Source organism: Acartia tonsa, chromosome 1 (assembly GCF_053477335.1).
Source record: "Acartia tonsa isolate MP-2025a chromosome 1, ASM5347733v1, whole genome shotgun sequence".
NCBI lineage: Eukaryota > Metazoa > Arthropoda > Copepoda > Calanoida > Acartiidae > Acartia > Acartia tonsa.
Window position 1 is genome coordinate 7,098,889 of NC_137260.1, and position 12,560 is coordinate 7,111,448.

General features: G+C 34.6%; 4 protein-coding genes across 4 annotated transcripts in view; 1 reads left to right on the forward strand and 3 right to left on the reverse strand.

The window, feature by feature from the left end:
• LOC145322681 (uncharacterized) overlaps window positions 1-12,560 on the forward strand; it is a 143,369-nt gene that overhangs the window by 85,135 nt on the left and 45,674 nt on the right. The gene's annotated exons all lie outside the window — the stretch shown is intronic.
• The window catches only part of LOC145310994 (chromosome-associated kinesin KIF4A-like), a 456,179-nt gene that overhangs the window by 750 nt on the left and 442,869 nt on the right, over window positions 1-12,560 (reverse strand). Inside the window, exons 2-7 of the mRNA XM_080150506.1 lie at window positions 3,086-3,146; window positions 2,577-2,745; window positions 1,884-2,242; window positions 1,470-1,574; window positions 810-1,043; window positions 153-284 (exon numbers count right to left, since the gene is read on the reverse strand). Coding sequence (XP_080006632.1) covers window positions 153-284; window positions 810-1,043; window positions 1,470-1,574; window positions 1,884-2,242; window positions 2,577-2,745 — 999 coding nt within the window. The 5' untranslated portion in view covers window positions 3,086-3,146. The remainder of the gene's footprint in view (window positions 1-152; window positions 285-809; window positions 1,044-1,469; window positions 1,575-1,883; window positions 2,243-2,576; window positions 2,746-3,085; window positions 3,147-12,560) is intronic.
• On the reverse strand, window positions 3,148-7,917 carry LOC145311735 (uncharacterized). Its single transcript, XM_080150709.1, has 7 exons — window positions 7,753-7,917; window positions 7,531-7,631; window positions 6,491-6,927; window positions 5,922-6,023; window positions 4,796-4,865; window positions 4,138-4,232; window positions 3,148-3,688 (listed from the first exon to the last, which is right to left on the reverse strand). Exons 3-7 carry the CDS (start codon window positions 6,652-6,654, stop codon window positions 3,493-3,495), a joined length of 627 nt encoding a protein of 208 aa, XP_080006835.1. The 5' UTR covers window positions 6,655-6,927; window positions 7,531-7,631; window positions 7,753-7,917; the 3' UTR covers window positions 3,148-3,492.
• The window catches only part of LOC145322611 (uncharacterized), a 447,245-nt gene continuing 442,869 nt past the window's right edge, over window positions 8,185-12,560 (reverse strand). The window contains exon 8 of the mRNA XM_080164797.1: window positions 8,185-8,524. Within this exon, the coding sequence (XP_080020923.1) occupies window positions 8,185-8,524 (340 nt within the window). The remainder of the gene's footprint in view (window positions 8,525-12,560) is intronic.

The following is a 12,560-nucleotide window of genomic DNA, read 5'->3' on the forward strand; positions in this document are numbered from 1 at the left end:
TACCCGATAGTGCATTTATCATAACCACATTGGATCTAAGATTTATCAGTTTGTACTAAAATATGATAACAATGTTCAGCATAATAAGGGGTCAATGAAGAATAAGGCAGGTAGTTTATATACATCAATAATAATTCATTTATTTTGCTCACCTCTTCTTGGGTAAGCTGAGTAATCTTGAATGTGTTCAGATTTGGCAATTCTCTTACATTGAGAGGAACTCGCTGTTTGCTCGGGTTCAACAAGTCAAATACTTGTTCATTCAATATCTCATAGAAAGACACCTAAACACATTAATCAAACATAATCAAAACAAGAATAGTTGTATTTAAAATTACGCCCCCGCGAAGTTGAACAACTAATACTCTCCCTGCCATTTGTTAGATCAAATTTTTAGTGGGTGTATGTTTATACAGAGATGGGAGACCAGATACGTACAAACAGTCCATCCAGCACCGTGCATCAATGATCCTAGGAGCTACACCAGAAGAGTCCTACTGTGCTTGAAAGGTAGATGCCAGACTGAATTCTGATCACTCCCCCCATTTCAGAGGGTTTGGGTGGAACTAACAATCCTTCCCTAGAAAAAAACTTGCTCACGTTCAATCTGCACAAAGTAAAGACAAATGTTTATACAGGAACAGTTGCTTTTTTTTTCGACCGACAATTTTGAATCACAAAGTGCATACTTTTGTTTATCATCAAGTAGGAAAGGGTTGATTTTTTTTTCTTCAATTTAATTCAAAAAAGGAGAAGGGTTTTATGCTTGCTCAACAAGGCCCTTTAAGGGAAAACGCTAATACTATTACCTTTACTGTGATAGTTTTATCAGTAGAGAAGACCTCCTTAATAACTCTTGGAATAATACCAACATTATCATCATTGTCATGGTCAGTCATACTCTTATCAACTCCATCCTTTGTGTCATCCCTGACCGCTACATGACCAGTCACAGCAGCAGCAGCTTCGGTGCCAATTGTATATGTTTTGCCTGTGCCCGTTTGTCCGTAGGCAAATACTGAACCATTATATCCTTCCAATACCTAGAAAATAAGTTTAGATTTTAAGTTTCTCTGAAAAGAAAAGAATCATTTCTTAGAAACAAAAAAATGTAGGTAAGAGAAAAAGTTTAAAGATAATCAAAAATTGTTCTTAAAATCATTACTTAGACTTTTTAGGCTTATAAATAGGTATAGTAGATAGATACATTATACAAAATGTGTTTTATGAGATGAAAATGGGTGCTTTCATTCAAACTTATTCATGGACAACCATATTCTACCCCGTTTAAGATTTTTGTGATAAAAAAATTAAAAAGTTCTTTTCCCTAGTAGAAACTCTAACCCTGATAGGCCCTTACTTTTCGTTACACAACCTAACCTAAATAAAATCCATTATTTCTCTCGAAAAGTTGCATTTTTGGTTTAGAAGAAATACGAGGAAAACCTATGAAAAAAGTATGATCTTACCTTAGCCACTAGGGGTTGGACACAATCTTCGTAAACTTTTTCCTGTGCAGCCTTGCTGTCCAAGTGAACATCAAAACGAAATGGTCGAGTTTGATCCACAATAACCTAAACAAAATTAGTATTACTAGTTGCTTCGCCTCTAGCGTCTAAGATGTAGTCGGGGGGGGGGGGGGGGGGGGGTGAAGAAAGTAGCATAAACCACCTTAAGACATTCAACATTAACATTTCCTAAAAAGTATGATAAATTTGAGCTTTAGAAAAAACTTGTTAATCATTAAAAATGTAATATTGAATGGCCCTATAATAAATTGAATTTGAAACTTTTTTGATTCATCTTTCATAAGTATATTCTACGATTGAACTATAAAAATCGGAGATTATAAAACTAATATTTCAATAAACAACATAAATCACCTGATCTTCAGTAAATTGCACAACCGGCTCTGGATATTCGGCGTTATCCAATTCCGCCGGCAACATTGGCCGACACCGGACAGCCACCTTGATATTTGAATTGGAAATGGCGCCATTTCCTCGCCGTTTACCCAGGATGGAAGACGTCAGCGGCGTGGCGCCGCCAAAGCGGGAGCGAGCTATGAAACCGCTGGCTGGAGTTTTGGCCGAGCCTGGGAATGGACGCGGTGTCATGGCGGAAGAATTTGAGGGAGTGCCGGCGGCGGTAAAGTTTGGCCGTTGACGGTTTAATCCCGGTGTTTTAGGATTGGTTGGTGCGCCAAGTCTTGGCGTGTTTATGCTTGATGCTTGCTTGGGTCCTAGAAACAAAAAGTATGTCCAAACAAATCAATAATTATTTTTCCCCTCGTTATTCATGAAAAATATGATACGATATATGATTTTTTATTATATCTCAGAAACACAATGACTTTAGAGAAGGTCTATAAACAGAATCTGGACCTTAAGAGTTAAGACAATGGACATTGTACAACGCGAATAAAGATAAACAAATCTGAAATTTGGACACTTCTAATCAATATAAAATAAAAAATAGCAAAGTTTTTAAGCCAACAAATGTGAGAACATGTTAATGAAACTTTGCTTGTCCCCTTCCATTCTTGGATATCCAATACTTTTCATTAATATTGATACCTAAAGGTTTTCTTGGGGTTGCTGCTGTAGAAACCGACGGTTGTTGTCCTGTGACTAAATTGCTGTTGTTCTGTTGATGTTGTGGTGGTTTTGGCGGGTATTTGTGGTGTGTTGTTGTGTTGGAGAAGGTGACAGAAGGCCTCTCTTGGTTGGATGTTGTGTTTTCCATCTAAAATAACACAACAACTGTTTCCAAGCCCTTTTTAATTCTAACAGGATGTATATCTGTCTTAATGTATATTGTGTGTCTTTTAAGATCTTGTAAACGGCTAGACCTATCTCAAAATTCCATTAGTACATTGATGGTTTTAGGCTCGTTGGAAAGGGAGGTTAAAATACACACCCCCGTGGGTTATTAACTTATTGTCCGAAAACTTATTACTTGAAAAAAACTATTGAGGTTGAAGGGGTAATTCTATCTAACCCACCTGTTATGGAGCCACTAGTTACGTATCTATAAAGATAAAAAAAAATCGACTATGTTTTTTTTTATAATAAGATATAATCACCTTGAGTATTTGCTTTCAAATTGGTATATTTATCGGGTGTTTAAAGGAGGCTCATTTTAAAATCTGTAACAAAACAATAATAAAGTCAATTAATTCCTAAATTACTTAATATGTAAATTTATTTATATCTAATCTAGGTTGATGGGAGATGACTAGGGAGATAAGACAGATTTTTAAAAAAGGGTTAAAAGATCACAACATTAAAATATTACAAAAATGCATTTTCTTGTTGACCAAACAAAAGAAAAACTAAATATCATCAAAGTTTTAGATGTAGCTATGTTTTACCTTCATTTCAAATAACAGTAATACTAAGTCAAAGTTTTAAAATGAAAAGGTAATAGGTATGTTTATCAATAACAATAAGTATAATAGAGAACTCAAGTTAAATACTAAAGAAAATAGGTTTAGATTCCATCTCTAATGTGAATCTTTTTATGCTTTTTCAGATCTCCACTTTGAGTGAAACTCTTCTGACAAATATCACACGAGTATGGTTTCTCTCCTGTGTGAATGACCCTGTGCCTATCCACATGACTCTTGCGGGTGAAAGTTTTATGGCACACTTCACATGAATATGGTCGTTCTCCCGTATGTGACCGTCTTAACAAAATCATAATTTAACTTTTATGTCTAAAAACGCCGAGTGAGGCAAAAGGGCAACTTTTTAAAACCAAAATAAAGGAACTAAGCCAAATAGATAATAGCAATTGCTTGTGTACAGCGTGGAACTGTGATAAACGAAGCCATAACAAGATTGCCGTTTTGGGTGGCAGATACGGTTACGCCGCAATTTTTGTTGTGAAGTAGCAGAGTTCACTTGTATGGGTTCCAAAAAGGGGCACTTCCACCCTCCCCCTAATATGCTGGATATTTAACTAACTATAACAAAAAAATTTTATATTCTCCATCAGTGTTTTTTAAATCTTGTATTATTTTCTCCTTACAAAATAACACATAGAAAAGTTAGATAGATAGCTTTCTTCTACCTAAGTCCCAACTCTGGAAATTAATTAGTATTTTAAAAAACTAAAAACAAAGTTAAATTCTGCCTGTGATTAGTAAATGAGAAATGCGCGGAGAATCTTTTGCCACAGACGTCACAAGAATATGGCTTCTCTCCTGTATGGGTTCGCATATGCTCATCCCTGTATTTCAAATGTAAATCATAGATTTAAAAAAATTAATTGGTAGTTTTTAAACAAAGACAATTACGTCTCTTAGTATTGCAACAAAAATAATTAGACTCAGGGATCTAAAGGGATAAGACAATAGGCGATAAATTGTACATCCCCAATGATGATAAACAAAATTACCCCTTATGAACCATGTTTAGGGATAGATTTTGATTTAGTGGCAGCTATGATAATAACATCCATAATAATGTCGTGAATGGACAAACAGAAAAAATAAATTATATGGTAGAATTTCAGTTGTCAGTAAAAGGATTATTAAAAAAACATCACGAAACCTTTAGAAAAAAGTATCTATGTCTTTTTAAGAAGGAAGACAGACTGACGGGCCAAGTACTGTATGGTTATTGAGACAGGGACCTTAATCAAACATTTTATATCTCTATCCTAAATAGCAGCACAGTAAATAATATTTAATGATACATAGCTTTACAGGCGGACGGACTGACAGACAAAGTCAAATAAATAGCAACTTCGCAACTAGAAAATCTACTATATACATTTATCTATTTACATTCCTGTGCGATTTTCTGATAAATTTGCGTCCACATTCCTCGCACGAGTAGGGTTTCTCCCCAGTGTGTATCCTAGATTAAAGATTGTGTAAATCCTAGATATAAAATGCATTAAAGTTTCACTTTTGTTCAATCATACCAAGAGGCATTTCTCAAAATACCGTAGGTCTAAAAAATTAAATTATCTGTTTTCTGCAAGTCTTTAGGTCATATTAATGACAAAATAAGACAGTTTGAGTATAGATTCGAAACCGATTCATATCCGCTGAATTTGAACCGGTTCTCAGCCATACTGAATAACCATGTATAGCATCGTAAAACAGTCAATTTTCCTTCGGCACCTAGGGGCTAACAAACAGGGAGTAAGGGAGGGGACAATGGATCGAATATTCAATCTTTAGGAGTCTCAGACTTTGGGGACTGGCTTAAAGGGAATGTGCAAGAATTTAGCAGTTTCTGACTGAGTTTGGGGACTTGCGCAAGAAATGCCGTTACTCGCTATGTTAGTTTTGAATATATAATATATAGTTTTGCAGACAGAGAGTAGTTCAAATATAAATACACGGCCCCCCTCCCATACTATATTTCACTCCCTTCATCCCCACCTCCTTTTTAAAAGTAGACGAGAAAGGGAAATGGAGAAGGGAGGTGGGGGAAATAAACAGGATAAAAAGGGGCAGGAAGGCGTGCGGGTCATATACTTGCCCATCCAGCTACACGCCTGCCTGTCCCTTTTTTCCGTGTTTACATCACTTGCCCCCAAATCTCTTTTCTCTTTCCCTGTCATCTGAAGAGATCCAGGGAGATATTTCTAGTAATTAATTACAGAATGGTTATGTCAGTCTGTAATACTGGTAATCTTATTTTCAAATGATTGCTTTTTTTCTTGGAACTTTTTTCTTAGTTTATGGTTTTCTAGATTTAATCAACAATCACTTTACAATTTCCACCATATTTTCGGGATTATTCTGGTTTTCATGGCCTTTCTTCAAAAACTCTTAAATTGAATTAATTGCCCATTGTCCCCTCCCTTACTCCCTGGCTAACAAAACTGTTTTTTAATTTTTCATTTTAATTTCCGCGGAAAGCTGTCTATAATACGATACCATAATTAACTGGGTATTTTACCTTTTGTGTTTGATAAAATGGCTGCTATCAGAGAAAGACTTTCCACAAACGTCACAAAAATATGGCTTCTCCCCTGTATGGGTTCTCATATGCAAACGCAAACTATAAAAACAATTAATTTTGTCACAAAGGGATAGTTGTGATTTATTGGGATGAGAAAAATCACATTTTGATAAAAATGATTACATGCATAAGTTACAAGAACACTGTCTAACATATAATTTTGTACAATAAATATTAAACAATTAGCTGTAGTTTAAAACATTAAACAGGATTAAGTATGCGGTTTAATAAAGGCAAACTTAAATGCATTTCTTGCAACTACCCCTTTCGTAATTAAAGTGGTGATTTTTGATTCTGAAGAACTTAAGTTAATCGCTGAAAGCCATTATATAATGATTTTCATATTGCAGCAATAGTTTATATACACAAGGTTTATGGAATTTCGAATGAATAGAATGCAATTAAAATTAGAAAACCACCCCAAAAGTAAACTATATCTATAACTATCTAAGAAATAAATTAATGCATAAAGCCCAATTATTAAAGTTTTTAATACTAAACGTTACCTTGACTGGCGTATAAAGATCTTGTTACAAACATTGCATGGCAACTGTTTCTCTCGAGAATGTGTTTCTTTGTGCTTCCACAAGGTCTGGCGACTTGAAAAAGTTTTTCCACAAGATTCACAAACAATACTTGCTGCCGGATCATCCATATGATTAAGATCCATGTGATCAAATAAAAGTTTCTTTTTGTTAAAAACTTCACTGCATATTTCACATGTATATTGCTTTGTAGACTTCGGTTTTAGCTTTAGATTAACCTTTTTGCTTTTAACTTTCAGTTTCTTAATCTTTGGTTTTATATCTGAGGAAATGACCAAATTTGAGCCGTCTTCGTGGGAAGGAGAATGCACTGGAGAAAGAATGGATTTGATTGTGATTGGTTCATTATTTTCAATATTTTCGTCGTCATTTTCAGAACATTCTCCTTTGATTTCAACCTTAATTAATAATTGTAGGTTAAAAAAAATGGTCTAAATATTGAGCTAGAAACTTGAAACTTGGTACATGAGCCTAGTCGTATAGGTACTACATCTAAATGGCAAAAAAAAATACATTTTTTTTTATTTTTAAGTTAGGTTAGGTAAGAAAAGCCCAGCGTAAATGGGCGAAAATTGGATTTTTAGGCCTTTTTTGGTCTATTTTGATGTAGAAACTTACATTTAATTGTTTTTTATTAGGTTTTTTTCCCCTTAAATAAACTGTGTCTATACACAAGGACATTATTTAAGATGATTCAGCAAGTCGGTATTTACAGTATTTAAGGAAAAAACTTAAAAATTAGTTGTCATCAAATTTCACCAAAACAGGCCAAAAAAGGCCTAAAAATCCCATTTCCGCAGGGTTTTCTTACCTAACCCTAAAATAAAAATTTTTGAATTTTTTTCATTAAAATGTAGTATCTTATAGGACTAGGCTTATGTACCAAGTTTCAAGTGTCTAGCTCAATATTTAGACCATTTTGCTCACAGTTTAAGTTTAAGTGTCATTACGCCCCCCACCCCGGCCCCCCCCCCCCCCCCCTATACTATAACAACACTCACCTTTGGATATACTAAAGGAGTAGAATCACTATCAAACTCAGAGAATTTATTCTCCTTGTCTTTTTCTATAGTTTCCTCAACTTTTGGAAATTCATAATCATCTAATTATAATGTAAAATGTTTATAGCGCCAAGTTGAAATTTATTTCATTAAGATAATACAAAAAAATTTCCCGCATTTTTTAATGAAAAAAAATTCACTAAAATATAAACATTTCTATCCCTGAATGATTATCATCAAAACTGTCATAATTTTCATAATTATTCTCAACTTCACTCAACTCGTCTTCATACTCCAGCTTTAATTCGTCTTTCAATTCATCTTTAGTGGAAGTAATATTGGTGTTTATATCGGTTGTTGTGTTTACATCTTTTTCTTCTTTCACTAGGTATTAGGAAAATTGTTTCAAAATTGGTATTTAAGTATTGATTGGCTAAAATTGAATTCAGACTAAAAGTTTTAAAGATCCTACTCGCAGGAACGATTGGAAGAAATGATAAAATGGGGGGGTGGGAGAAAGAGAAATACTATTCATTATTAGAAATAGCATGCAACTAATTAAGAAAAGGGGAGGATGAAGGCTTGGTGAGACATTAAATACAATGATCCTTCGCTCTATTTACGGACAGACACATATTGCAAAGAAGTTACACATCAAAATTTTATTTTTGAAACAATTCCTGGGCATTTAATATCTATTTCATTTTGCACTTCTATCATATTAAGATCACTTTCTTCTTTTGTACTGGTTATATCATAATTGTCAATATTGTTAAATAAACAATCACTATGTTTTGTATTAATATCAGATATTGAAATATCTTCAGATTTTATTGGTTTAAGCTCTTTGGTTTCGTCTGATTTGCTAAGTTTGTTGTTATTTGAAGCTTTTTTGACATTTTTAAATGCAGTTTTGGTAGCAGTTGGAGAAGTTTTGACTGTTTCTGACTTTTTAGCTGCAGCTATTGAAGCAGACAATATCTGTTGTTCAATCCTAAAAAATATTCAATATCAATATACTTGGACAATGAATTGAACAAACATGATAGGAGTTTTCCTCAAATTACCTTTTTAAACACAGAACCTATATATCAATCAATCAATCAATCAAAAAACACAGAACCTTCTTTGCCCCGCCGGTTTAGGACCCCCAGCAATGGAATAATATACCCCCCCTCCCAGGGATAAGGGATGGGAAACCTGGCCGAAAATTAGGTCTCAGCCTCCTTTTAAAAGTGATGGGGCAACTTTTCTTTTTTGCCTATAAAATCAACTCATTTTCGCCAGTTCCTCATTGGCTGTAGGCCAATATCCAATAACCTGAAACTTGCTTTTAGCATTAACCAATTATTAATAACAAACGCGTCCCCCAGTTCATTATTGGCTAAATTAATTCAAGCAAACATAAATTTCTGCTATTAGAAAGACAACAATGGAAAGTTTCTGCTATCACAAGGACAACAATATATATGACGTTCAATCACATCAACTTATTATTAAATCTACACATTAATAAATGTCCATATAGCAAAACATAAATTGAGAGATCGTTTTTTGAAGACTGAGTAGGATTCAACATTTTATACTTTAGAACAATGTGAAAAACTCATTGTCTTTAGACAATTTAAAAGTTACATTTCATGTGGAATTGATAACCCACCTAAATGATTACAAATACAAAACTAGTTCAATATGTAAATAAAAGTGTACTGTGTTTTGTTAAAAAAAAATTTTCATTAATTTTGGTAAAAATTAATGCACACTTAATTGAACTTTTTTGTTAATATTTAACGTAAAATTAATTTTTTTAAAAATTCTTAATTTATATGTATGCTATGGAACAATTAGTTGATAGAATGTTACCCATGTACTTATTCAAATCTACTTAATTTATTTATTAAAGCTGGGGGGCTAAAGCGGTGTTCATTTCTAAATACAAATTTTGGGGTGAAGTAGATCCCCCCTTAAAATGTTTGAAAATAAATCAGATTTAACCATCTCAAAAAAAACTTTTTTTTAAATGGGGGGGGGGGGGGGGTTGGCGAAGTAATAACGGGATTCTACTTAAAGCCACTAACATATTGGTTCTTTGGAAAGTTTTTATTATATTTTATGATTGGTGAAATCAACTACCTGAATTCTATTCTATACTTTTTTTCTTTGCATTCATATAATAGCTATTTCATCATTGTTCATAGTTTTCAAATCTAACTACTGCGTCATCCCGAAACTAGTTTTTTAGGCCTAGTTGGAAAATAGGCCTGGAATAATATTTTCTTACGTTTCCCATCCCTTATCCCTGCCCCCTCCCCATTTTTAAAAATTTATTTCTAAATAATGAGAGGAGGGAATCAGTGCACAGCAGGCTCTTTGAGTAAAAGCACCAAATTGATTATTGGAATATTAGTGTCTAGTTCTAAGAAACTTGTTTATTAAACAAACAAAAAATACATTAGGTACACCCTTCTACCAGCTACAGAATGGGACACTTCTACAACTTTCAGTTCAGACCATCTTCCTATTATCATCACCATTTCCGCCACAATTGATAAATCCTACAGTGAAAAGAAAACCTTTGTCAACTTTAACAAAGCCAAATGGGATGACTTTACTAAATTGACAGAAGAAGAATTCTCTAAACAACCGGAACCTAATGATGTTTATCAAGCTGAAAAAGTTTTCAGAAAAATAGTCAACAAAGTCTCCAAATTCTGCATTCCAAAAGGAAGAATCAAAGAGGTCTACCCTGAGATTCCTACTGAGGCTGCAAGAAAAATGGAGGCCAGGGATAATCTAAGATCCACAGATCCTACTTCTGAAGATATAAAACGTCTAAATAATGAAATTAGCTCTTTGATTTTTGATCACAAAAAAGAAAAATGGCGAAAAACTGTGGAAGAAATTAGGCCTAGCTCTTCCAAACTTTTCAAACTAATTAAAAGATTAAACGGCAAATCTGCTAGCACTGGCAATAGACCAATCAAATTTAAAGGCAAATATATTTCCTGTCCTGTAAAAATTGCAAATAATTTCAACAAACAATATTCAGCTGTAGTTCATCACAAAAGTTCCAGAGAAAGCAGAATCATCACAGATAACATCAGGAAAAACAACCTTGATAACCAACATGCTCACACTGATGACGAAACTAAAGAAGCTATAAAGAAAAGTAAAGCATCAAAAGCCATAGGTCCTGATAACATCACCAATTTACACCTTAAACACCTGGGAAATAAAGGTATTTCTTTTCTAACCAAAATATTCAACCTTTCCTTAAATTCCAGCAAAATACCAGCAATTTGGAAACAATCAATAATCTTCCCACTTTTAAAACCTGGCAAAGATCCTTCTGACTCTAAATCCTACAGACCTGTGTCCATCCTCTGTCCTGCAATCAAGATACTTGAGCGCCTTGTGCTTCCAACCTTGGATAACCATCTTAAAGTTCCAACTTTTCAACATGGTTTTCGGAAAAACCACTCTACCATCACAGCTCTACATGATTTCAACGAACATGTATGTAAAGGTTTTAATCAGAATCTACCCCCTGACAGAACTCTGCTCGTGCAACTTGACCTTTCAAAAGCATTTGATATGGTAAATCACGATAAGCTTTTGAAAGGACTTAATGATTCTGACCTTCCACCACACCTTAAAAGATGGTTAAATTGTTACCTGAGAGGTAGACAATCTAAAGTACAGTTTAGAAATAAACTATCAACATCCAGGAATGTCCGCACAGGTGTACCTCAAGGGGCAGTTACCTCCCCCCTTCTTTTTTGCTTTTACCTTGCAAATATTCCTGACCCACCAGAAGATATCTACATTATCCAATATGCCGATGATATCTCCATATACACTTCTGGCGTTGATATCCAGGCTTTAACCATCAAGATAAATGCATACCTGGATAAACTACTTGATTTTCTGGATGAAAGAGAACTCCTGGTTTCTCCAGAAAAATCTACAGTCACTCTTTTCTCACCCGATACCAAAGATTACAAAATACACCCTCAAGTCTTTCTTAGAAATAATTTAATCTCCCTTGAAAACAAGCCAAAGTTATTAGGAGTAGTATTTGACTCGCTCCATAAATTTTGTCATCACACTCAGTCTTCCATTAATAATGCTAAACCAAAGATTAATATCCTGAAATGCCTGGCTGGATCAGACTGGGGACAGGATAAAGAAACCCTAGTCAACACCTATAAATCTATTGGCAGAAGTGTCTTAGAATATGGGTGTCCCATCTGGAGCTCTATAATTAGCCCTAGTCAATGGCAAAATTTACAAACTATCCAAAATCAAGCTCTTAGGATAACTACTGGCTGCTTAAAAATGTCCAGCATAGATCATCTCCATCAAGAAACAAAGGTTCTACCCCTACAACCCCATGCTCAGCTTATTACCAAACAATTCCTGCTCGCTTCACACTTACCTGGCCACCCTGGACAGAAACACCTGGATCGCCCCCCAGACCCAAGACAGATGAAAAAAACTGCCCTTCAATATAAAAACGAAATTAGACGCATTACTCCTATTACAAATAAACCAGAGTTAAAAAGAGGCCTTAAATCTCTGCACACAAAAACCGTTGCAACTGTTAAAAGCAAATATAAGAACAACAGAGTCCTCAACTTCAAACCCCCAGAAATTAGTAAATCAGAGAACACATTAACTAGAAAGGCCCACTGTTCTCTGTCCCAACTCAGATCTGGTTTTAGCACTAAAGTGAATGACTACAATCACCGTATCAACGAAGAAATTGACAACAAATGCCCAGCTTGTCAAGTTTCCCCTCATGATGTCCCCCACCTTTTCAACTGCAACTCCAACCCTACAGATCTGAATCCTATCGACCTTTGGAAAAAACCGAGAAAAGTAGCAAGATTTCTACAGCTAGATGGCAACCCTGAACCAGACCGATGAAATGGCTACACACACACACACACATTAGGTATTTATAGGCTATATTACTTTTAATCAAGAAAAGATAAGAGCTGAATCTTTAAATCATTTTGGTGGTGCGC

Coding starts and splice junctions, on each gene's coding strand:
- LOC145311735 (XM_080150709.1), bottom strand. CDS start 6,654: ATGGATCTTAATCATATGGATGATCCGGCAGCAAGTATTGTTTGTGAA. Junction 6,024..6,490: donor ATCTTTATACGCCAGTCAAG/GTAACGTTTAGT, acceptor TTGTTTTTATAG/TTTGCGTTTGCATATGAGAA. Junction 4,233..4,795: donor TTATCAGAAAATCGCACAGG/AATGTAAATAGA, acceptor TTGAAATACAGG/GATGAGCATATGCGAACCCA.